The following is a 26,228-nucleotide window of genomic DNA, read 5'->3' as shown; positions in this document are numbered from 1 at the left end:
TCAGCCACCAATGTAAACGTAAACATAAGGGACATTCAGGAAATACATGTTTATTTAAAGTATGTATTACTTGTACAGACATGTTTATAAGATTTATGTATTTTATTTGATGAGTTATTATCATCAATGTATTTGATGATGAGTTGTGTGGCTTTTGTTTCCCCCATGAGGACTTCCTTGCGATGGCAGAGTTAGGAAACATGTCCGCTACACTTCTTGTCGCAAATGAAGTCATTGACAGTGTATGTGTTTGTGCCTCTTGGCGTGCTTGTGCTTGGACGATTTTTCTTGCTGGTGAACATCGCTTATTCCGCCGTGTGCGATGCTAACATCTGAATGGCACACTATACAAAAAGCACGAGTTTGCCTGACTGTCAGGTACTTGCATAAAGTTTGAACTTGTTTGGCAGGTACAGCTGCGTCTCCATCTAGCTCCCGTTCACTGTGACTCATCCATATGTTTTGTCTTATTCTTCAGTGTTATTGTTCCTGTTTTCTTCTTCTTCTTCTGCTAAAGTTAAACATAATACTGCCACCTGCTCTACCGGAGGCCACTTTACACTTTTTTTAATTAGGCCTATTTTTTTTTCTGAAAGGTTAAAAATACGGGATAATTACAGGAAAATATTTAAACGGGAGAAAATCGGGATAGAAGTAAAAATATGGGATAATCCCGGGAAAAACGGGAGGATTGACAGGTATGCGCTGGACACGGACGAGGCGGTGGCCCAGTTGGAGATGATTGAACTTTCTGAGGAAGACCGACTGAAACCTGTTTTGAGGGAAGGGACCCTTGAGTTCTGGAAAACTGTGCCAATGGAAAAAATATCCCAATGTCAAACGGGCTCCACTAGAGCTACTATCAATGTTTGGGTCAACGTACGTCTGTGAGTCGGTGTTATCTACCCTGAAACACGTGCAATCAAAGTATTGATCTGTTCTGACTGACACACATGTGAAATAATTGCTTCGAGTGACCACAATGGAATACAAGCCAGATTTGAGGAGGATTGTTCAAGGCAAGGAATGTCAGAAGTCCCACTAATTTAAAGAAGCAACATGCATAGGAAGATAAAAAAACGTTTTCACATTTTTTTACTGAGAGTTTGTGTGTGAGAGTGCACACAATGTTCATTGTTGATAATAACTGGCCTCTGAATACTGGTAGGAGAGGTTTAATTGTGCATCTGTGACTGTGTGTATGATGTGGCTCTTTGCAGTAACATAGTAACATTTTTGGCTCTTAACCTCTGACTGGTTGGCCTAGAGTCCTTCTGCTTTTCAGGTGGATCTTTTATAACATTCTGTAAACAGTCATGATCATTTTCTAATGTGCTGAATCCTGCAACCCCCTTGATGCATCTTCAATACGCCTGGCCACACGACTTTGCATCTATCATTTTTGTATTGTCCCCAAACTGACCTTTATGTGTATAAAGGTGCCCCTTTAACCATACCATAATTACCAGAATCTTTTAAATACTGTTTCCTACTGTTGCTCCTTATTAGCCTCATAGACATGCAATCATTACAATACTCTGAATAAAACACGTCCCTAGTATTCATTTATGCATAATAAATAACATGCAATAATTTGCAGAATCAGGGCCAAACCTTTATTTCCAACAGATTTACATGTTTCATTATTGTCACAGTTTTTTCAAAATTGCATGGTGAGATATTCTCTAGACTAACAGGGGGTGTAGTGGAGAGATTGGGGACCGGCCAGCTGCCTTTAGCCTGCCCCCAGTGGTGTAGGAGGTGCTGGTGTTAAGGTTGGGGTTGAGTTTGGGATTTGGGGTTGGGAGCAGGGTTGGGATTGGGGTTTGGATTGGGGTTGGGGTTAGGGGTGGGGTTGGGTTTGGGGTTGGGGGTGGGATTGGGAGGTGCAGGAGCAGGGGCAGGGGCAATATAGCACCCTCTCTTGTGCCACTGCATGTCCCGCACACGTCGGACGGACTGGATCTGAGGTGCAGTGGCTCCCCAATCGTTCCAGTGCTTGAAATCTCCATGCTCAAACACATACTGGTGCCCTCTGTAGCCTGGATACATGTATCCCACCCACCTTCAGAGGAAAGAGTAGTGTGTAACATATCTTTCAAATAAAAAACAATTATATCTACTATGAATAACATTTAGCACTATGGAGGTTACAGCTTACGTTCCATTGATGGCCTTAGCACTGGCCACACGGTCCTGGAAGCCATAAGCCCACAGACTGGGGACGTCATCATCAACAATCTCCATCTTTCTACCTTCAAAGACTGTATTCTCAAACAGGTGAATCTTATGATCTGCACTGTCCTGAGAGAGAAAAACAATAGGTTTGATCATGTTTGACAGGATCTGCTAATATTACAATGATAATACTGACCACTTTCAGAGGCTTGAATGAGTTCAGGCTGTAGCTGCTCAGGCAGTTGGTCCAGGTGCTCCAGCGAGGATACTCTCCTTTCTCAAGCACAAACTGCTCTCCTGCAAAAGCTGGACGCTCAAACCCCACCCATCTGACGGTATGGAGAGAATACATTACATATAAATGCACACATTAATCTTAAGCAAGTAAAACAACTAGAAAACATGATGCAGATGCAGTAAAAATTATGAGAGTCGATAAAGGGACACTGGATTACTCACGGTCCCGACTCAACGATGATCGAGCCAACCCTCTGCATCTTCTCCATCACATCTTTACATTCACCAGATATCTCCACCTTCTTTCCACGAAAGTTCTCAAACTCAAAAACCGCCAACTGCAAGACAGGTGGAGGGTTAGATGATGTGTGATCTCCAACATCAGCAAGGTCCCAAATGCATGGTATTTCTGACTCATCTTAAATTTAACACATATACTCATTTGTGTACATACCTTATATGTGGCTCCGGCCCCTCCTTGGCCCTTCTCTGCAGGCAGCTGGTCTGGGGTTCCCTGTTTGTCTGTCATTTTGCCTCTACAAAGCACAGCAATAACATTGTTTGTGTCGACATTTGATCGGTTTTTACTCCTAGGTTGTTGAATTTATAGAGGAAAATAGTGTTAGCTGCACAAAAAGAAACATTAATAAACTTTAAAACATGGTCACAGGTAAGACTTCAAACTTATTTAAAATCAGAACTGCTTGGTTATAATTTTGTTCACAAATCTATCTTTGCACACTTGCGTGTTTCACCCAAATCCTAGTTGTGTCAGTTGCATATGTAAGAATAACACATTAATGGTGTACAAAAAAAATGTTACTTAAGAAGCAAGCATTTGGATGCAGATAGAAGAGGGGACAGGGAGAGAAGAAAAGAGAAAGGCTTGAGAGAAGGATGATCTTCATATTTTCTTTTACCTGGATGACTTCACTGCACCACGTACAAGCCACGCTCTCCGTCTTTCCTCTTTCTTTTCTCTCTTTTCTGTCTGTCTCAGTTTGAGGGTGTGTGTGGGTGTGGAGGCCTGGCGAGCGGTCGGTGGAGGCCAGTGGGGGTATTTATGGTTTATTTCTGGCCACAGCAGCAAAAAGCCTGTTGATGCAGCAAGTCTGTCGCACCCATTGTGTCCATCACACTGCTTCTCAATAGGCTTGCCCCTCTTTCCCTGGCACACTGGCAAACGCTGCCCAGCTCTGCCCATGCTGCCATCCTGCCCATGATCCTTTAGTGGGCACACGCACTGACAGCCAGCCAAGTGAATGAAGAGATCAGTCTCACTCAGCAATATTGGCCCCACCCAGCTATCTTGCACTCCAGTTTCCTTTCTTCTATCTGCTTCTTTATCCTTCTCTTTATCCAGCATCCAAAAAAGCTGCACCCAATGAAGAGGACAGTTCACTCTAAAAACAAAGATACATATTTTTCCTCTCACCTATAGTGCTATTTATCAATTTAGATTGTTTTGGTGATAGTTGCCGAGTGTTGGAGATATTGGCCGTAGAGATCTCTGCCTTCTCTCCAATATAATGGAACTAGATGGCACTTGTGAGCAGTTTCATATAGTAACTATTTTCTTTCTACCGTATCACGTCACAGAAGAAAGCGTGCATCTACTGCTGGATGAGAGGCTTGTGGCAGCACAAGATGGAAACATAACATGTACTATAAGATGGAAACATAACATGTACTATAAGATGGAAACATAACATGTACTATAAGATGGAAACATAACATGTACTATAAGATGGAAACATAACATGTACTATAAGATGGAAACATAACATGTACTATAAGATGGAAACATTAATAGCGTCTTCCTCTGCTGAGCTGTAACGTTAGCAAGCTCAGGAGAGCCTCTTGTCGCACTTACTTCTGCGCGAGGATACAGTTGGTCGGTGTCGTTTGGTAGAAAGAAAATAGTTCCTACGTGAAACTGCTTACAAAAAGAAGATCTGTGGATTATCTTGAGTGACTGGGTCATGATTTCTGTAAAGAGACATCGCTGTTGAGTTTTTCAAATGTTATCTTTGGCACTTTGAGCACCACAAGCCGAGTGCCATCTAGTTCCATTATATTGGAGAAAAGGCAGACATCTTTACGACCAATATCTCCAACGCTCGGCAACTCACACCAAAACAATCTAGATGAATAGCACTACAGGTAAGAGGAAACAAATCCAAGTAATGTCTTAAAAACTGACTAGTAGGCGTGTGTCTTCATCCTCCACTGCTGAACAAAACAGACACTCGATTGCATTTCATATAAAAAGTTTTAATAATATTCCCTCAATTTCCTCTTATCATACAGTATGTTGATCATAAATGATTACAGCATTGATGACACACTTTGACATTAAAAAAAGGCACATAAATGCATCTAGAGCAGATGATTGCATTTTTCTGGGTTTAAGATTTTACAAAACACACTTCCTGATTCTGTTACAGCATGCTCAAAATGTCCGTTCCCAGCTCACTGTTGGTGTTATTATTGCTATTGGGCATTTTAATAAAAAAAACAGGAAGTGCATCTTTAAAGGCACAATAAGTAGGATTTGTTGATTGCAGTTTGTAAACACAAAATTAAAAGTTGGCCCCTCCGCCCCGGCTCAACAGGGGTTATGGTGCTCGCCAGAACGACAATCATCCGCTTGGCGTTTCGCCTCGCTATATTGCCGTTTTCTGTCCACAATTTTCTTAGTTTTCTGCATCCGTGCTCATGATCTGGCACCTGGTCACTTTGTTTTTCGAAAATCCAGGCAGAGGTCTCTGCAGATACAGACATTGGCACACATTTCTGGTGGTTCATATGATTAAGAGGGATTATTTTAGCGTGATTCTATACATTGTTTTTTAGGAAAATCCTACTAATTGTGCCTTTACATTTTGTAAAGTAAAGAGAAGAGACATTCATAGTTAAACAAATAGAAAAAATTCCCACGACCATGTTACTACAGTTACTTGATTATGCTATTGCTTAGATGTACTGTATGGACGGTTATTTGTTATAAAGTGCTTAAAAGTACTTGTTTACTTGTGATTGGAAAGATAATGTAAAAGGCATTTTGTACAATTTAAACTTAATACACACATGGTGCAATCCATTATTTATATTCAATATTCTCTGTACAAAAGTGTGTATGTGTGAAGGCAGATACCCTGCTGAAGGCCTAGTGTCGTCAGTCCCTGTCAGTATATAATGGACTAACACATTCAAACAATAAGACAGTCCATGGCTTTGCTCTAAGTTGCATTGGGGTATTCTGCCTCTGTTGAGCCTCTGTACAGCAGTAGATAAAGCATGGACTTGGCATTAACACATCACTTGTCTTGGCACCATATTTCATTTACAAGCCAGAAAAGTGCTTGATGGCGTCTACATTTAGCAAAGGCCTGAATTCCCTTCCTGCATTTCTCTGTAAAGGTCCAAAATAAGGCACTTAAAGTTGAAAATGGAGCAATCATGGCAAGGTGTCTGTCAGCAGCAGCATCAGCAGCAGCTGAGATGGATTGATTCTTCCTCAACAGCAATGGCACGGTGTCTCCTAAAGGGAACGAGAGGAAGTAAAGTTCAGGAAGGCAAGGCAAGTTTATTTGCATACACAGAGGAAGCTCATGGTGCTTAACATAATGAAGAAAAGGACTACGGTAAGAGAAAGTCAAAGTGCATAAACCTTATTTTTACATAAATAAGTTAAAAATAAACAAAACTATAAAAAAAAGGGAAAAATTCAAATGTTTTTTAAGCGCAAATCATCAAACATAAACTGCAATTTCTATTTATCTTTGGCCTTTCTTTGAAAAACACAGAATACAAGGCATCAATTACATGCAATATATTTTTATCACATGTCATTTGTTGGATGGGATTGTCTTTAAATACTCTAAACTGCCACAAGTGCATTAATTTTTAGTATGAGTGGCCCAAGTGGTGCTCAAATCCATAACGCTGTTACATCGTCCTTTTCACATACTGTAGCTGCACATAAAGGTAAGAGCTAAATAACACTGCAAGCTCAAGCAGAGCAAACTGTATCCAGGCCTAATGAGGTTGCCTTTACAAGCTGCACAATTTAAGATCATGATAGGAGAAAGCTTTGCAGAGATGTGGCCCACTTCCAGTTTTTGTCTTTGCTGTCAGTTTATTATACAGTTGCATTAAATAAGTGTTCCTGACAGCATTGCCGGAAAGTTCAAACCATTCGCTTTCTATTATCGCAAACCTATTCAGTTGTCTTGCATTATGACTCACAAGCATATTAGCCCTTTTAAATAATGCCTTCACTCCAACAGTAATTCAGGGTATAAGCCGTATGTCAAAAATGTCAAAATGTTCGCGCTCAACGCTCCTCTATGGCTGATCCTGTTAAGTCCTATATAATGCTCTACATGTCACAAGCAATTCGCAGGTTTTGAAAGCTCTAATGTGCTTGTTGTTGTTATGTTGCTAAATAAGAAAAGTCATAGATACATGCATAGTGACCACTGGATCACCTTTGTATGAGAAGAAGCATGTGTCACAATACTGGTAAAAATGAGAAAGATAGAAGAGTTATGTTGACGAAACGTTGTAGGTGTTACAAGATTGCAAAAAATGTGACTCACTGACTGACTATAAAATGTAAGAAAAAAACCACAGGTGCTTGGTCGCCAAGTCTATCACAAGAAAACAATGGCACTCACCTCTTCTTTTAAATATTCTTTCTTTTTAAATGTATATTTCATTATGTAGCCAAGAATCTGTGTCTTTGGTATTCCAATTATCACCTCATCCATACTGCTCACCTGCGTCTGGCTAAGCCTCGCCGTCATACTGACTCAGGCGCTTCTTAGACTTCAGTTCTTTCAGCCAAGCGGGAGAAGAGACGGCACTGAATCACACACAGGATCACAGGTCAGAGGAGTGTCATGATTAAAATGCATACCACCTTTTAAATCATTTTCTCATCATTTCTAGTTTTTCTTTTTTTATTGTGTGCTGTCATGATCTTTTCTCACCCTACGTCTGTGCCGCCTAAGGGTGGCAGTACTCGTGCAGCCCCCGCGAGATGTGCGGCAGAGCGAGGAGAGCGGGAGAGTTGTGAGGGAGACGGCGCTGCTTCATCACTTTGACTTTTCTTCTCTTCTCTTCCCTTGTCCTCTGCTGTTTCCTCTCCTCCGCCTCCGGTTCCTCCTCCAACAGTTCTCCTTTTTAACTGAGCCTTGGGGAAAAAGTTAAGGACACTTTACTTAATTAAATGCCATGTTATATATTATAAAAACTGGCAAACGTAGTAAGTTCTCCTCGAACTCTGAGAGAATTTACAATTAGGGCTGAAGGGCTCAAACCAGGGAACATGGGGATTCTCTGAGAGGTGGGAGGAGAGCGAGCCACTTTCGGTTTAGGCTGCTCCTCCTCAGAGTCCGACTCCCTTTGCTCAGAAGATGCCTCCCTTTCATCTAAAAACATAAATGCAACGCATCAGTCAGAACATGCAATAAATCCACATTTCCTAATTGCTTTTCGTCTGTAGCCGACGTGTTTGATTGAGAGACGTTGCTTGTTGCTGAGTTCCAGCCCTACATGTACTGCAGACTATACGACATTATGGATGTTGTAGTAACCTGTGGAGTCACGGGTCCTCCAGTCCGGGCTTTCCTTCGGAGGAAAACCCCCACGGAGCGAGCGTGACGGACGCGCCCGACATCGCCTCTTGCCCAGATCTGCCTTTGATCTCTGAGCGCTAGTGTCCAGGAGAGGAGTGGAGCTCTGTGCACAGACACACACATACAGAATGTAGCAAGCATTGAATAGAACACACTGTGTGCATTAACGGACCCTCACACTACAGTAATGTGTGGGGGGGGACATGAACAAAGAATCTCCTACCTCAGGGAATGGAACCTGCTCAGGCTCTGTGTGACCAGCGTCTTCAGAGGGGACTTCAGGAACCTGCTCAGGGACGGGCTTTGGACTGAAGAGAGAGAGAGCTATTTAAAATCATGTATGAGCACAGAGTGGAATTGTTTTTTATGCTTTCAGTTCAGGTTCAGGAGTCATTTTAGTCCCATTTCTGAATTCCTGTGTTGCGCTCTATTAGCCACAAGGGGGCACAGGGAGTCTTGAAAGTACTTGAAAGTACTTGATATCACATTTCAGTGTGCAGCTACACTTGAATATGCTGTCATAGGAATTCTGTTTAAAAAAATAAAAACAGAATTGCAAATTGTCTGTGTCAACCTGAATGAAAAACAGAAAAGTAATTTTAGTTTCAAAAGTCACATTGGGTTATTATGGGTTACACTACATGCTATATTGATCATGCTAATGAAACTCAGCCCTCCATGCTGCACCTTCAGGCTACTCCCTTTTAGACTTCTATATATATATATATATATATATATATATATATATATATATATATATATATATATATATATATATATATATATATATATATATAGCTATAGGGCTTCAATTTGCAGATGTGCTCGCTGAGTTTGAGTTCACATCACTGTGAAGCCACACCTTCAGCACAAGGAATGAAACTTAAACCTGTCCAGTCCTGTCTGTCTCCCACCTGGGTAGTTAAAGGACATGGAACCATGGAAATATACTGTCCACAGTTCACAGTATGTATGTGTTTAGTGTTATAGTACAACCTCTTTCCTACCTGACAATGTCAGATGTGTGTTCGCAGGCCTCGTTCTGCTGGTCTGGCTCATCGTCTATCAAAGCATCATTGTCTTCACCCGTTGTGCTATAACTGTTAACCGGTGACTGATGGACAGAAAACAGACTATAAGTTCAATTGAAAAATGAACAAAACATATCATACAACAGAACCAGAGGAAACATAAAGGAAGTATTTGACATTTTAAGATATATTTGGCTAAACTCCAATTTCATGTTAAACACGTGCATATATCTACCAGTACTACTTTACCTATGTCTATGTTGGATCGACTGCTTTATCACACAAAATCAAATGCTGTTCATGTGCTTTTGTTCTGTTAATCTGCGTATTAGAACGTCACATTGTGGAGCTGAGGCGGGGAGTAAAGTGGACTGTGTGCTGAGCCAAGATCACTAACTACAGAGGGAGAGAGGACCAAGGACCAGCCAAGCATGCATCTTTTAATGAGCCGGTCACAGAGGCTGGGCTGTCCTCGATAAACACCATGAGCACTGGCATACACACCTATATGCCTACACACAGACACACTCATGCTGCTGTCACGCCCACACGCTGGAATGCACGGGTGCGCACACATGCACCCACACACGCACGCACACACACGTTCCAAACAAAAGCCACTGCTGTGCACTTCCTCGCAAACATTCCTTTAAGCTTACATTTTGTCAAGGGGCACATCCCAATGTTGTGTCATCTGATATTGTCACCTGGATACAAAACAACACTCGAGTAAACACCCCCTGCCCTCTGTATGATTTCACACGCAGTTCAGCTCCTTCATAAGTCCATTTATTACCCAGGACTCACACAGCAGCAGCTTCATTTGCACAATGCCTGTTATCTGGCAACATCACAGCATGAATGAATAGGCTTCTAGTGATTTTCCTATAACCACAGACTGTGTTTAGGTGCAGAGAAAAACAAAGTCTGTTCTAACAGAGACACACAGTTTACACTGGGGCAATTCCACCACCATGCATTTATCCTGAATCTGTCCCATCTTTAGTACGGAAACACAAAGTATATTAACACACGACTCAAATACCTTTCCTTTCTTGTGATTCTTGTGAATTTTAAGCAAAAGATTGTTCATTTTCTAAATATTTCCTCCTTGGCAGTGGTACGAGTATGCAACAATGAGTGAATGGGCGAGGGTATCTCAGAGGGATTTGCGCATTTTATGTTTTATGTTTCAGAAATGCATAAGATTGCTTAGAGAACTTGCCAACTTCAATTCACTTCAATGGAACATAATGCCTTAAAGCAGTAGAAAAGAGATTTTTGACCACTTAGAGGCAGCGGAGGAACTTTAAACTCAACATTGACATATTATAAACTCATAAAGTTGATATCGTGAACATGATAGCAAAGAGGTGCCTAGTTGTACGTCTAGCCGTTACAGAGCAACTTTTAGGTTTTTATTTGGAGTCATGTTTCTGGCCCCCCGACAAATATAAGTCCATTATTTACTCTCCTTTTAGCTCTGTTTTAGGCCTAACTCCTGAGGGGATTATTGAGGTCTTTAGCAGCTAAGTGATCCACTATGTTCACCAGCTAGTTGCAAACGTTGTCTGTCTGCCGCTTGGTGCTGAGGCGGTTAGCATACAGCGGGTTTATCAGAGCTTTCCCCTGTAGGTTGTTCACATTACACAAAAATAGATCTACACGTGCGCAGCCGGATTCAGAGGTACATACACACTGTGGAAACTCCATTTTTTAGCATTTTGTTGCATATTCTACAAGTCTTGTAAAACGATCAACACAACAACAGCCTCTAAGTGCAGAAATAAGAAACAGATGCGTTAAAAACTTCAGCATAAAAAAATACAACTCTAAAGTGCAATAAAGTTGTGTATGTGCCAGTACACTACGTTCGGGAGGGCGGAGGATATGCAAGTCAAGACAGAGTGGGCTTTATTATAGTTTACCTCCAAAACATTTTTGTCACGGCCAATGGAATGTGGAAGACAGCTTGTTTTTGGTGTAGTGGAGAGGATAACATCTAAAGATGCCACACGCTCCACCAACCCAGAGTCTAACCCACATAACACCAACTCTAATAAAGGAAAGTGATGGATCATCAAATTAAAGTGGCTATAGCCTGCAGGTTATTTTCACCATTTGGTGTTTGTGGCTCCTGTGCACGTATACCCACATAAACACACACACACACACACACGTTCCCACAGTAAACACTACAAAACTACCGGAACACATTTCAGCCTGTATGTCTCAAACACTACCTCCTGTATTGCAGCTGGCATTGGATTAGTAAAAAGAAAATCAGATATATGTATCTGCTATTATGATCTTCTAGCAGCAGATTTCCTGTAGACTTGTTAGACAGAGTGCCACATTGAAGGCTAGTTCATCATAGGTCTATATATATTTTACACTAAACAAATAGAAAAACATGTGTAGTGTCCAAACTTAACAACACTCACAAATGAGTGCTGAATTATTCCTATTAATTAAAAGGATTATATTACAATGTAAACACATAATAAACATAGTTTGGGCATCATTTATCCGACATGTTTCAGTAAAATGTAATTAAAACATAATTACAATCTAGAGCTGCAAAGATTAATCGATCAACTCTTAAAGTAATCGCCAACTATCGAGAGAATCGGTTTGAGTCATTTCTTAAGACGATGAAGTCTCTGATGCCAGCTTCTTAAATGTGAATATTTTCTGGTTTCTTTCCTCCTCTATGACAATAAATTAAATACCTTTGAGTTGTGGACAAAACAAGACGTCATCTTAGGCATTGGGAAGCGCTAATTTTAACAACTGAGAAAATATTTGACAGATTAACCGACAAGGAACAATAATCTTTATTTTCAGCCCTATATCGATCTAATGTAATGGCTCTAATGTAATGGGCTCTGGGAAAAAGCTATAAAATGGCACCAGCCATTACTAAATGTGATCATTCTGAACTCAAAGCGGACACAGATGCAGAGGGCACAGACATAAACAGTCATACTTGGATAAACCTTATCTAATTGTGTCACACTTTGTTATAGTCCTCTGCTTTATCTCTGACACACCTCTGGCACAGAGGGGACGTCAGACATGTACGCTGATAAAACAACTTTATCAGATAACTGTTTCCTTCCTGAAACAGGCTGCCACTGCCACTGCCACTTGCATGGTTATCTGTTAACACGTGGTCGGGGGAAATCTTAGACTATTGGACACATGGAGCTTTGGAGCATATTGTAAAAAGCACCTAAACCCTTGGGTCTTAATTTAATGAACGCAGGCCCTAAAAGCGGCTATGTTAATTTATCATTGTACCTAATGTCACTGAGGTAGCCAAACCTTTAAAGGCTATTAATGTCAAATCTCGTTAACAACTCTATTCATGAACCCTGGATATAAGAACAGAACATTTGCGAGCCTTCATTGACTTCTACATCAGCCCTTACAGAGCAGGTTTCAGTGCCTCTCCTCTGCAGTGTCTGCCGACTTCTGACGGAAAATCGACGCAAGGATCTCCTGCTACGTCTGGCGAAGCTTCGAAGCGGTGACATAGCTCTCTGAAACCTTCCTCCACCATCACCACCTTCTTCTTCTTCCTCCTCCTCCTCCTCCTCCTCTTTATCCTCCTTTTCCTTCTCCTGCTTCTCCTCTGCTGTGCCCCACACCAGCTCCAGAGCCCCTTGCAAGGAGCGTCGCACGCTGCCCACCCAGCCCGTCACTTGCAGCTGGGCGGCCGACAGCTTCCCTCCAAAGTACTGCATGGTTGAAAAAGCTCACACAGCTGGTCGTCCAGGCACTAGGGTCACCATGGGAACTGGGTCACAGAGATACTGAGGTTGAGCTTTGTTCGAGATGAAAGGATTATATGAGTCAGATCTGACTCTCAGTTGTCATTTTCAGCAAGCAGAAGAAAAATTTAGCACAAATTGTACTTTGCGAAAAAGTTTTTCTGACGTCATACAAAACCAGATATAGTCCATCTTTCATTTGATCCATCCTTTCACTCCATACCTTTATGGTTGAGGTCACACAAACTTCCTGGAACAGTCTATTATTTGCTGTCAGCAAAGAAGTAAATCGTCTGAAAGGCCATGTGTTTGCACTGTGACAACACGATTCCACTGCAGCATTCACTATGATGGATGTGACATCCTAAACGGCAGCGTCCCGAACAAAGACTTTCCCATCATCACATTATGATCCATTTAAAAATACGCTGACAGAACTCTCAATCAAAAGTTTCCCTTTGGAGGTAAAAAGTTAATCAAATTAAAGCTTTCAGTCCTGCTCACGGCAGTTTTAAGGATGATCGCTTTTGCTGCGACTTCCTCTGCCACAGTCAAGCTTGTCTCCCTACGTCCCAGTTCACATCACAACTCCATTTTCCATTAAGTAAAAAAAAAAAAAAGGAAAAGCAGCGTGGGAAATATCTGCCACTCCAAACATCCAAAGCCAGGTACAGAAAGGTAGATCACCTCTTTATCTCCAACATACCTGAGCGATTTCACAGAACGTCAAAACAAAGTGGAGGTCTGTGCTCGGATGTGGAAAATCCCGAGGGGAAGGAAGGAAGGTGCGGCGGGCTGGGCCAAGGTGCTTTCTGCACCTCCCTCCACTGCTCTCTCTCCCCGTAGGTAAATGATGCAGGTAACTGAAAGAACCGGGTCTTTGTGAGAGGAGAAGCAGGGGGAACAGCAGAAAACAGGAACACTTTTGGAAAGTTGAGAGAAAGTTTGAGCGCTAATGACTGAGAGAATGGACAGTGGACATGTGAACTTTCTTGTCCGTGGTTTAGCCCATCCTCCTTTGTGTGTATGTGTGCCAGAAAGTGTGCGTCTAAAGGGGGTGAAGGGCTCTCACAAAACGGGGTGGAGAGAGAGAGCAGAGAGACAGAGAAAGAGCGGCACCATGTATGGTCATTCTGACACGCTGCCCTGTTGACCAGATCCAAATGAGGACACGATGACCACATAGCACCTCGGCTCTTCTCACTATAACACCTATCCATGCGTCCGTCTGTCTGTCTTTTAGTCGGTAGCCTGAATGAGGCAGCACGGTTGGCTGTACAGCTTGTGTTTGCCCAGTAAACATTTTCCTCATTCTGTCCTGTCAAAAAAATAAAAAAGCTTTTCTCTGCCACAGTTTGCTCTGGAGGTTTTCTTGCAGCACAGAAAGGTCACATGTCATTTATTAAATTTTAGTGTTTAGTGTCACAGTGCTCTTCTACATGAGATAAACGTGTTGGTTTCTGTGGCGCAGAATAAAAGGAAGTGCCATTTTTAAGAGCAGTAGCGCCACTCAGTGGTGAGAACAGGCCTGTACGCTCACACAGAAAGCTTCACTACCAAAGGCCTTACAGCAGCTAAGTGGTTCAGAGCGAGGCCTCGCTACAGAAGCTCACTGCTTTTGTGGGTTGGGTTTGTTTGCTGAAGCATGCAAGTAGCAAACAGAATCACAATATCACACACACACACACACACACACACACACACACACACACACACACACACACACACACACACACACACTTCGTGGCTCCAGAGTTCAGTGTTTTCATTCACTCTGAAAAAAATGTTGCTCGTCCAAACAGGTGGTGAAGCGATCTGTCTTGACTGGCACGGCCCTGACAGCCGCTCACTCTGATAAGGTTCACCATGAATTGCTTTTTTTTATGTGTGCTGTTAGGCTGTAATTTAGACTTTGGTCTGTAACCTTATTACCTAAATGATTCTATGATAAAAGTGGTCAAACGCCGAAGTCACCAACACTCAAAGGTTCTCCAGCTTCAGGCAAAACTATGGGCAGACTTCAAATGAACAAACCTACAATTGGACCAAAGCTACAAATAAATGCCTATATTATAAATTAGAAGGGTGATGAAATGGGTTTTACTGGTCAAGTAAAGAACATCCTCCTAGCCTATACACAAATCAGATGAATGTTTTTAAAAGTTGCACAGAAGGTAAGATCAGGAGCGGGGACTACAGTATGGAAAAGATCCTGTATCATAGTATCCATGGCATTTAAAAGATATTGATGTATCATTTTATATTTTGCTATCGTACAATTTATTATAAAATTAATTGAGTGTTGTATCAATTTTCTCAGAACTCTCAGCAAGACAGCAAACAAGCGTTGTCGGAGCCAAAATGTGTATTTAGCCTGCGTTGTTTATTATTATTTATTTAGGCTCCACATGTGTTAGTATCACTTATAACTTATAACTTATAACGTAAGTAATTGTAATTGGCACATGGGCATGGTTTCCCATTATTCACCTGTTCACTTGTACGTCGGGATTGACGTAGGTTGACAAAGAGGGTGAGCTAGGCTCCGATCACAGTCTGTGTTAATTATTCCAGTACAGCCAATGATTGTCAGTTTCTTCATTTAATAAACAGCAGAACGTGCATCCTGGCTTCAGTATGGATTTGTCAGAACGTGTCACAGTTAAGAGCCTATTTATCCTCTAAGCAGCTTTTTTCCTTGATAGTAGTCGCTTCAAGCGTATTTCCCAAAATGTCTAACTATACCCTAAAACATCTAAGAAATGAGTACTTTACTACATTGACGCTGCTCACATTTTGCTTTATGATTAACTTTGATGTCAAAGGGATAGATAATATGACAAACTCTCTGCTGGATGACACATCTGTATTGTCTCATGGTCATATTGGACACTTAATTTAACCGCAGCTCTCGAAACCAAGCATTTTACTAAAAACCCTTTGAAATCTTATCATTTACCATGTTTGGCTCAAAACTGCACGGCTCTATTACAAATAGTCTACATGTAGTGTGCTCGATGCTGATTTAAATAGTTCAGTAAATGGTGGTCATTGCAGCTGACTAATACCTATTCAAGTGGATAAATATAGTGATGGTTAGGCTCTCTTGCTGCATTACAACACCAAAAATAAATCCTAAACCTATAAGGTGAAACCCTCTCAGAGGTGCAAGTTGCTGAGCAGGCTCTGCAATCCACTGCGAAACCACTAACACTTATTAGGTAGCATTTCAATCTGCAAATACTCACCAAAGGCTGCTGGAAATAACTCATCCACGATGCCCAGTTGAAATAATCCATCTCTCATGCAATGTTTTTCCTTTTAAACTGGCTTTTGTCTTTGAAAGTAAACGTTTTCTTTACGCACAAATAAGAGCAAAACGGAAGCACAAGAAAGATGCGGGAAAGATGCAGAGGAAGTCGTAACCTCACTTCCTGTTCGACTTAATACTGTCGTGACCACACGTCGACTTACATGCACTACCGCACATAGAGTTCATACAGCTTCATGTACTCATAAAATGCATCAGGAACTGTCTTTTTCCTCACCCGCCCCGACACATAGTCTTCGGGGGTAGTCGTTTAATTAAGAATTGAGAATCATACAGATTCCCGCCAGCACTACTAGTATTCTTTTTTGTTGTAAGAAATAAGCTCTCGCTGTCAGATACTACTACTGATACTACTTCTCAGGCCATGCCCGTATCATTACTCAATGTCATACCTACACACACACACACACACACACACACACACACACACACACACACACACACACACACACACACACACACACACACACACACACACACACACGTTCTTAAGCTGTGACTGAATCAGGGTGAAGCAAGTATAACAAGCCAGTCCGATTGGATTCAGTGGTGAAATAAGCACATGTACGTGTACACTCCTGCCTCACCCTTTCTGTGTCATTGTAAACGTTCACCTTTCATATTCCTATGGTGGTGTTCACAACTACATCTATAAATAGTGGGTACAACAGAATGTGACTGAATTTTGTATTTACCTCCTGTTCGTCTTCTTCTTCCACTTTGTCTTCCTTTGTCTCCTCCTCCTCCTCCACCTCCATGGAGATGAGCTGTTCCTCCTCTGGATTCTGCTGGGCTAATGGAAGCTTTGGGCTGTCTGGTTTTTCCACCTGCTCTGGCACTTTATCTTCACGAGGACCGACATCCAGGGGCGCCAGCGCTTCAACAACTTCCTCTTTATCCACAGGGACAGCTGCCCAACTCTGCATGAGCGGAGTAGTTTCTACTTTAGCCTGCAAGCCCCGTCTCTTCGGTTTGACTGAAAAGTCGTCAAAATCCACATTCATATGTGGCGTTCTGACGGAGAAGTCATCGTAAACAACTTCGACCTCCATTCTTAGCCTTTCTTCCTTTTCTTGTGCTCGCTTTCTGTCAAATTCCTCTCGCATTTTTCTCTCCTCTTCCCTTCTGTCCTCCTCTCTCTGACTCTTCCTTTCCTCTTCCCTTCTCTCCTCCTCCCTCTGACTCTTCCTTTCCTCTTCCCTTCTCTCCTCCTCTCTCTGACGCTTCCTTTCCTCTTCCCTTCTCTCCTCCTCTCTCTGACTCTTCCTTTCCTCTTCCCTTCTCTCCTCCTCCCTCTGACTCTTCCTTTCCTCTTCCCTTCTCTCCTCCTCTCTCTGACGCTTCCTTTCCTCTTCCCTTCTCTCCTCCTCTCTCTGACTCTTCCTTTCCTCTTCCCTTCTCTCCTCCTCTCTCTGACGCTTCCTTTCCTCTTCCCTTCTCTCCTCTTCCCTCTGACTCTTCCTTTCCTCTTCCCTTCTCTCCTCCTCTCTCTGACTCTTCCTTTCCTCTTCCCTTCTCTCCTCCTCCCTCTGACTCTGACTTTCCTCTTCCCTTCTCTCCTCCTCTCTCTGACGCTTCCTTTCCTCTTCCCTTCTCTCCTCCTCTCTCTGACTCTTCCTTTCCTCTTCCCTTCTCTCCTCCTCTCTCTGACGCTTCCTTTCCTCTTCCCTTCTCTCCTCTTCCCTCTGACTCTTCCTTTCCTCTTCCCTTCTCTCCTCCTCTCTCTGACTCTTCCTTTCCTCTTCCCTTCTCTCCTCCTCTCTCTGACGCTTCCTTTCCTCTTCCTTTCTCTCCTCCTCTCTCTGACTCTTCCTTTCCTCTTCCCTTCTCTCCTCCTCCCTCTGACTCTTCCTTTCCTCTTCCCTTCTCTCCTCCTCTCTCTGACTCTTCCTTTCCGCTTCCCTTCTCTCCTCCTCTCTCTGACTCTTCCTTTCCTCTTCCCTTCTCTCCTCCTCTCTCTGATGCTTCCTTTCCTCTTCCCTTCTCTCCTCCTCTCTCTGACTCTTCCTTTCCTCTTCCCTCCTCTCCTCCTCTCTCTGTCTTTCTATCTCTATTTGCCTCATTCTCTCCATATCTTCTTCTTTTTCTTGTTGCTCTTTCAGCTTCTGTTGCCTCTCTCTTTCTCTCTCTTCCTCCATTCTTAGCTTTTCTTCCAGTTCTTGCGCACGCTTTCTGTCCAATTCCTCCCGCATTTTTCTCTCTAGCTCCTCCGCTCTTTCTTTTTCTATCTGTCTCTTCCTTTCCTCTTCCCTCTGTCTCTCTATCTCTTCTTCCTGTTCTTTCAGCCCCCTTTGCCTCTCTCTTTCTCTTTCCTTCGCCTCCTCTCTTTCTCTTTCTTTCTCCCTCTCCTCTTGTCTGAGTCTCTCCTCTTTCTGTCTCGCCCTCTCCCTGTCCTCCTCTTTCTGCCTCTGCCACTTTACCTCTAACTCTTTCTCTCTTTCCCTCTCTTCTTCTTCTGCTCCTCTCAGCTTGTTTGCCTCGTTCACCCACGCTTTTTCCCACTCCTCCTCTCTTTGTTTCTTTTTATTTATTTCTTTCTCTCTCAATATTCCCTCCTGTCTGTATTCCTCGTGGCCGTTAATCGATCTCTCGTCCTCCTCCTCCTTCGGTCTCTGATTCTTCTCTTTCCTCTCCTCCTCATCTTGTCTGAGTCTCTCCTCTTTCTGTATCGCCTTCTCCCTGTCCTCCTCTTTGTGGCTCTGCCACACCAACTGCTTCCCTCTTTCCCGCTCTTCTTCTTCTCCTCTCAGCCTCTCTGCCTGGCTCATCCACGCCTTTTCCCATTCCTCCTCTCTTTGTTTCTTTTTATTACTTTGCTTTTCTCTCAGTTTTCCCACCAATCCGTCTTCCTCATGGCTGTGAATTGATCCCTTGGCTTCCTCCTCTCTCACCCTCTGTCTCTCCCCCTCTGTCAATCTCTCCTTTTCCCTCTCCTCCTGATCTTGTTTAAGTCTCTCCTCTTTCTGTTTCGCCTTCTCTCTTTCCTCTTCTCTCTGTCTCTGCCACATCAACTCCACCTGTCTTTCCCTCTCCCTCTCTTCTTCTTTCAACCTTTCTCTCTCCATTTCCTCTTCCTTCAGCCTCTCCCTTTCCTCCTTTTCCCTCTGCCTTGCCTTTTCTTTCAACCTTTCTTCTTCTTCTTTTCTTATCCGCTCCTCTTCCAACTTGAGTCTTGCCTGTTTGTTCTCCTCTGCTCTCCGTCTTTTTTCAAATTCCAAATGTTTCAGTCGTTCCTCTTCTTGCTCTTTCGCCTCATCATCAGCCTTCTTCTGAAGACCTCCTACTCTTGTGTAGACAGGGACGTCCTCCTCAGTTTCCTCCTCAGAAGCCTCTTCTTCTTCTTCTTCCTCGCTGGAAGATGCTGAGCCCAGGATCAATGGAGGCCCACCATCATCTCTTTCCACGACACCGAAGCGAACAGAGCGCCGTTTGACATTGTTCCTCTTTGGTGCCTCGTGTTCAGCACTTTCCCCCGCGGATGAGTCTCCCTCATCAGTGGCAGGGTGAGGTGTATATGAGCTGCGATCACCCTCTGTTGATTTGTTCTGTATATGCTCTCCTGATGTCTCTCTTGAGCTTTCCGATGACTTGACGTCAATGAGAACGTCTTTAGATATTTCCATTGGGGTCTCTGTGGATGGTTCAGCGGGCGACACCTTTGAAGGAAGGTCCACAGCCTGACTCTGCGAAATCCCGGTTGCAGGAGGTTCAGCGGGTGGCATTTTCTCTACTGTTGGAGCAGTTGCTGGCTCAAAGCTGTGGAAGAGATAACAGTAGTTCAAGGTGAAACAATGACAGGTCTTCCACAGCTTAATGGCAGTGCTCACTCAGACCTGTCATTTCAATACATCCAAGCACATTTGACATATTCTTCGATGCCTCTCTCATGACTATATGCTAAATACAGCCAGTTAGCTTAGCTTAGCATAACAACGGGAAACAGCTAGCCTGGCTCTGTACAAAGTTAAAGAAAAGTTCCTATCAGTACCTCTATAGCTCAGTCCTTTTATGTTTTTTTTTGTTTAATCAATGCAAAGAATGTTATCTTATCTTATCTCGCCGTTCAAATTGTTTTGTGGTGCTCAGAGCACTGAAGGTTCGCTGTTGATTTAATTAAAAATGTAATTTTCATGTTATTCACATCTAGTGAAGTTGGAATAGCAGTAAAAAATAAAAGAAAACCTGGACAAATAAACAATACTACCTGAGTGGCGAGTACTGGGGGGGGGTAATTGAGAAAATGGGCTGGATATCTAATCTCAAGGTGGCCTGGTTTTCACTCTTATCTAGAGTTAGTCATTTGAGGACTTGATATTGCAAGCTACGTTATTCATTTACCACGCCGCTGTTGTTTTCCACACTAAGTACAGTAAGTCAGGAGGAGAAGGAGACAACTTGACGACACTCTGAAGCTGAAAAGACTTGCTCTCATCTCTCTATGATTGACAGGAACTGATAAACACTATGGCAGAAAGTGGAGAAACCTCCCTCTCTCCAAGAAAACAACAATAAACTATGCCGTGTGAATTATGTATGGATCATCAATAATGGAGCACCAATTTGACAAAAAGGATTACTTGAGCAGAAAGATAAATTACAACAACAAGAGTTGACATTAAAAGTCTTAAGTGTGGACAGGAAAAGACTCTGGATCTGTTGCATGCATCTGATCACAAGAGAAGAATCTGATATGAAAAGTATATCCCTGGGAAAAAATAGCCAACTAATGTGTGTCAATAACCTTAAAAAACGTCTTGCTTGATTGCACTCGTAAGAGAATGTTCTTTTTCTTTTTACTCGTGTCTTAACACGTCACCAAACACACACAGCACAGATGAAAGGAGTCTCGCTCACCTCTTAGAGCGAGATCGGGGTGCAACCTGAGGCTTCTTCTCAGTCTTGGGACCCTCAGGGATTGTTTCCGTGGCCCAGATTTTGATTCTCTCCTTTACACCCTTTACACTTTCTGAACCATTCAGAATTTCTGGCTCATCTCTCTTTGTCACGGCCTCTGGCTTCGATGAAGAGTCAAACAGGAGACTGATTCTGCGTTTTATGCTGCCTCCCCCGCTGTAATCCTCCTTCGGCGCACCATCGTCGCTCCCTCTGTTTGTCGGCTCTGGATCTGAAGGCTCTGGCTTGTTTGTGTCGACGTTGGTGCTGGTTGTAGAGATGCTTACACTTGGCTGCGGGGGCAGAGATGGGGCAGCAGACTCAAACTTCGAAGTGAGCTTCATGGACAGACGCTTCCTGCTGCCGCCCCATTCATGTGCAGGATTGTCTGCAGAGGAAACATCACCGCCTGATTCTTCAACATTTTGGACGGCAGAAGTCTGAGTTTCATCTTCTTTCTTTTTTTCCTCTTTCTGTTCTGGTTTAGTTACAATATCTGTGGATGCTTTGTGGTTTGCCTGGATGACATCGTCTTTCTGGATTGGCTCGGACTTGGGAGCCTCTTTGGGTGGAGCGGTTTGTGAGGCTGGATCAGATTTTCCTACACTAGAATGAAGAGTATCCTCTCCACTCGCTTTGCTTTCTTTGGTTGCTTTTGGTCGATCTTTGGCGAGCACACTCACAGGGCTGGGTTTGGAATCAGAGGTGGTGGTTTGTCGAGGGGGTTCCTGAGCAGGTTCCTGAGCGGGTTCCTGAGCGGGTTCCTGAGCGGGTTCCTGAGCGGGTTCCTGAGCGGGTGTCTTCACAGTCGGTTTGGGGACACCTGTGGCCTCAGATTTTCCAGTCTGCTGTGTTGTTTTCTGAGAGGTTGGAGCAACCGTCTTTGGGGCACGGATGGAGCGAATGGTGGTGTTCTTCTGCAGAGAAAAGGGCTTGGGAGTGAGCCGAGGTTTGGGGGCCAGAGATGGTTTGGGGTTAGAGGTGCCATCAGTCGTGGAAACCTCAATGGAGCTCTCCATAGCTGAGTCGCTGGAAGAGGGAAGAAAAGGAAGTATTTACATACAGCAAACACATTTACATTGAGAAAACATCATCTCTCTCAGCCAGTGGTGGTGTTTTTATAAGAAAACTGGATGAGTCTGGTCTGTCTAGATTTGTGAAAGCACATAACCTCTGCTGAGTCACAGAGAAACATATCAATCACACTGAACAACCACTATGAAAAGTCGTCCTGCTGGGATCATTTTTCATTTTGTTTTTATTCCTCAGATTAGTTTTTGAATAATTAGAAAACACATATGAAGATTAATGGACTCTTCTCTGCAAAAGTAAACCATTTAAATGTTCAGTTTCTTCCTCATGCCAAAGCTCTGACCTGTCAGTCACTGTCACTTGTTCAGCCTGGGGGGATATTTGTAATGTTGCAAGAGACCACTGAGGGCTAATCCTGACTGAGGATTTCCAAAACTTGACTTATAGTCGATCTAAATGAACACAGAGAAGTCATACATAGGATGGGATGTTAAAATATAAGTATATATATATATATATACAGTATATAGAAAATGTCAGAAAATAGTGAAAATGTCCAGTTTCTCAAAGTCCAAGTTGATTTTTTCTTCTTAGTTCAAAACCCCAAAAATATTAATCTTAATATAACATGAAATAAAGAAAAAGCAGGAAATCACAACAACAGCATTTTCTGCCATTACTGCATGGGAAACTACTCTAACAATTAATCCATTATCAAAATAGTTGAGGATTATTTTTCTGCTAATCGATCAGTCAATTTATTGTTGCAGCTCAACTTCAAAGGACACCCGGAAAGTAAATAGCAGTCGTCATGTTTAGGTTGAACTACTCAAACCTATTCAACACAAGTTGATAATGTCTTACAATTGTACTAGTTAAGTCTTTAAAAAGTGTATAAGGCTGAATAATAGACAGATAGACAGACAGATAGATGTACAGACGTGAAGTGTGGTATTACACTGTTATATGTGACAATGAGTGAGCTGCCATACAGTTTCATCATTTTTAAACCACACTTAAAAAGAAAAAAAAACACTACTAAAATAAGAATCCAAACAGACAAGTGGAAGAGAGAAACTGAAGCAGGCCGGATGAGTCATCAACCACATCAACAATACAGTCTGCAGAAATGACAAAATCACACCACATCTCTAACAGAAACCACTGACTCATAAACAGGCTGTAAAGTAAAGTACTGTCACATGAGCAAAATAAAGTCCAAACTTACATACCTGTGTGAAAAAGATAACAGTAATGTTTCCAATTACACTAAATACCACAGGCATTGTTATGCAATCTGGTTTGACCTGTAATACTTACAAACCGGTAACTCCACGCCCCAGTTTAATACTGAGCACCTCTCAGGGTTTGTCAGCAAACAGCTCTGTGTCACTCTCACATTATTAATGCACAGCTGGTTTGGATCAACTGTATTGATTCCAGACAGCATGCCGCCTGTGCACTGAGGGATTTTGCATGTTATATGTTTTTGTTATCTGTTTGCTGTATTGCTCAAACACACTGCACCACTGGGCGTGCATGATATTGAGCAATGCGATTGGATTGGACTCTTAAAGCTGGGTCCTGTTTGTTTCTGATTTCCTCCTCTCTTTTTTTTTTTTTTACAGTTGAATTCCTAAGAAACAAACAGTGTCTGGCAGATACAGCTGCACTTGATGGATGATTTCTGTTGCTTATTTAGGCCACATTCATGGAAACAGTGAAAATCATCCTGCAGCACTTAAACGTGTGGGATTTGTGTGTCTTTATCTTTGTTTGCCTTCAGTGCCTGTTGCCCTGCCAAGGCTAACGGAGCACTCGGTCCCTTTCGTTTTGATGTCCACCGTGTTATTTACTTCTTTGAGTGATGCTGTGAGAAGCTTAACCACGTAGTTTGGGATAAGTCTGCTCTTCAGAGAGGCAAACATTGCGATGCAATGACTTGTAGCACACATAAAACAGCGAAATGTACGTTATATCGGTGTATATGCTTCATTACGGGTTGTTAATAAGTTACTAATAAACGCGTCAACAGTGAACTCTCAGTCGTTGAACCAGCAGTGTGTCCTTCAGGCACTGGACAAAGAAAAATGAGATAAGTGAATGCAACTTTACGTTTAATTAACGCTAGGCTGTCAGTGTTGTGACTCTTTTGCGAGGATACATGTATGCGGATACTCATAACGTTACCCCAAATATTTACGTTACAAAGCTAACTATTGATATTCATAAAAGTGTGCACCTGCTCTTAACACCAGCTATATGATCTTTTCCACTGGTTGAGATATTTAAAAAACATTTTGTTCGCAGTAGCTATAAGGTTTTTGTTTTATTTACCTTGTGTCTTCACGCAGTCATACAGGTGGAGGAAGGAAGGTAGCGGGAAGAAGTTACAAAAGAAAAATGTCCCTCCGTTTTCCGCAACCGTCTCGCCTGCTGAGCTGTTGTCAGTGTGTTTGTCAAGTCATTCACACCAACAAGACTTGCTGCTACACCCAGCAGACACTCCCAATGCCTGCATCACAGCCACGCTGCTCCGGGAGGCAAGTTACACACCGAGAGCAACGATTAGACCGGAAATGGCGTATGTTTACTTTAAAAATAAAAGCGCAACCTTATTTTTTGTCCCATACGTAAACAACGTTGCAAAGCCAGTTTGTAATACTGCACACAAATATTGCAATACTTTCTGCGAGCAAAAGGCTCATTCACCATTGAGTTACCTCCTTTCATCACTATATAGTGAACATACATTTAATTAAATGAAAATCATCGAGATTGCCGCTTTATAATGCAATCTGTTCATTCCTATACGTTCAAACACTATTAAATATAGCAAAGCAGTGTCTATTGTAAAGCTATGTAACTTGCAGTTTCAATAGCTTCAAAAGAGCAGGTATTGTTCTCAAAGAAAATATGGGGAAAGATTAAATATGTTTTTATAATATAATTATGATTAGGTGACCTTACGTCACTGATGTTTTTGCACATTCACAGAAGTGTAAAACGTACCACCCCAGATGGTATATAATGCTTAAGTATAAAAAATAGTAAATATAAAAGAAAAACCTTACGAATGGACTGAAGGGACTCATCCTGATTTGAAATCAGAAGTGTACATTTTGAGTGTGAGAGTAGGTTCTTTTATTTTTTAAATATTTTTAGTTCGGACCGGAAGTGCTCTGTAAACTTATTGTAACTTGACAGAAGTAAACTGTCATAGACAGGATCAACAGGTTCTGATTGAGACGAGAAGCTCATTTACACAAAGTTAAAAGGACTTGGATCAATGCAGCACCCACTGCTCTATGGAAAGTGATGGGGGAGGCTACCTGGGGTATTTTAACAGCAGGCAGTGCCCATCAGCTCTCACACACTAAACCTTCATTTGCATAACACCTGGGCCTTTACTGCGATACATTTGCGTTGCCTGCGCATTAGGGCAGGACACGTCACAAACAAATGATCAAATTTGAGAAATAAGACTTTATTATCAAAGATATGTCCACCTATGCAGTGTAAGAAAACATAATATAATACATTTAATAAAGACAATGTTAGCGTGTTCACACATTTTTCATAATCTGTGACTATTGATGATTTTTATGTGATCTAAAAAAAATTGTAGGCTATTGTTAGATACTTGTCCAAAGTATGTCTGTACCAGATTTCAAGATTGCTATGTGCTATTTGTTGCAATACAACAAAAACAATAACATACAATATGATCATTAATAGAAAAATAATGTATTTTTACTACATTTGTCTGACAGTTAAAGTAACTATACTTTACAGATGAGTTTATCAGCTCATGAAAAGTTGACTTTTTTAGAGATATGTGGTTCTCTCAGGACAACGACAAAGCTACAAACATATGATGATCTTATAGAATATGATGTATTGCTCTTGATTAAACTACCAAACAGTATATAAAGAAGTTCAATATCTCGATATTAAACAAGTACAGCAGTAAACTGCAACACACACACACACACACACACACACACACACACACACACACACACACACACACACACACACACACACACACATCTTATAGCCTGTAATAGTTACTGCACAATGACTACTTTTACTTTTGATACTT

General features: G+C 42.2%; 2 protein-coding genes across 2 annotated transcripts; both read right to left on the bottom strand.

Moving 5' to 3' along the window:
* Window positions 1–1,691: 1,691 nt before the first annotated feature.
* LOC115008496 (beta-crystallin B3-like) lies at window positions 1,692–3,363 on the bottom strand. Its single transcript, XM_029432143.1, has 6 exons — window positions 3,336–3,363; window positions 2,870–2,951; window positions 2,638–2,753; window positions 2,375–2,507; window positions 2,162–2,304; window positions 1,692–2,065 (listed from the first exon to the last, which is right to left on the bottom strand). Exons 2-6 carry the CDS (start codon window positions 2,942–2,944, stop codon window positions 1,771–1,773), a joined length of 762 nt encoding a protein of 253 aa, XP_029288003.1. The 5' UTR covers window positions 2,945–2,951; window positions 3,336–3,363; the 3' UTR covers window positions 1,692–1,770.
* Window positions 3,364–4,668: 1,305 nt separating this feature from the next.
* Window positions 4,669–24,616, bottom strand: tnks1bp1 (tankyrase 1 binding protein 1). The gene is made up of 11 exons (XM_029431731.1): window positions 24,461–24,616; window positions 21,053–22,120; window positions 18,366–19,954; window positions 16,894–18,326; window positions 9,068–9,174; window positions 8,284–8,368; window positions 8,019–8,163; window positions 7,720–7,853; window positions 7,413–7,615; window positions 7,200–7,285; window positions 4,669–5,959 (listed from the first exon to the last, which is right to left on the bottom strand). Exons 2-10 carry the CDS (start codon window positions 22,108–22,110, stop codon window positions 7,210–7,212), a joined length of 4,830 nt encoding a protein of 1,609 aa, XP_029287591.1. The 5' UTR covers window positions 22,111–22,120; window positions 24,461–24,616; the 3' UTR covers window positions 4,669–5,959; window positions 7,200–7,209.
* Between the last annotated feature and the right edge of the window lie 1,612 nt (window positions 24,617–26,228).

Source organism: Cottoperca gobio, chromosome 5, assembly GCF_900634415.1.
Source record: "Cottoperca gobio chromosome 5, fCotGob3.1, whole genome shotgun sequence".
In the NCBI taxonomy this organism is placed as follows: domain Eukaryota; kingdom Metazoa; phylum Chordata; class Actinopteri; order Perciformes; family Bovichtidae; genus Cottoperca; species Cottoperca gobio.
The sequence above is the reverse complement of the archived record's forward strand: the minus strand, read 5'-3'. Positions and strand labels throughout refer to the sequence as shown.

What these genes read in the sequence shown, in the direction of transcription:
- LOC115008496 (XM_029432143.1), bottom strand. Translation starts at nt 2,944, where the DNA reads ATGACAGACAAACAGGGAACCCCAGACCAGCTGCCTGCAGAGAAGGGC. An exon ending in GGGCCGGAGCCACATATAAG is followed by an intron (nt 2,754 to 2,869) that starts GTATGTACACAA and finishes CCTGTCTTGCAG; the next exon opens with TTGGCGGTTTTTGAGTTTGA. An exon ending in CATTCAAGCCTCTGAAAGTG is followed by an intron (nt 2,305 to 2,374) that starts GTCAGTATTATC and finishes TTTCTCTCTCAG; the next exon opens with GACAGTGCAGATCATAAGAT.
- tnks1bp1 (XM_029431731.1), bottom strand. Translation starts at nt 22,110, where the DNA reads ATGGAGAGCTCCATTGAGGTTTCCACGACTGATGGCACCTCTAACCCC. An exon ending in CACACATCTGACATTGTCAG is followed by an intron (nt 8,369 to 9,067) that starts GTAGGAAAGAGG and finishes CTCTCTCTTCAG; the next exon opens with TCCAAAGCCCGTCCCTGAGC. An exon ending in TTAGGCGGCACAGACGTAGG is followed by an intron (nt 7,286 to 7,412) that starts GTGAGAAAAGAT and finishes TGTGTGATTCAG; the next exon opens with TGCCGTCTCTTCTCCCGCTT.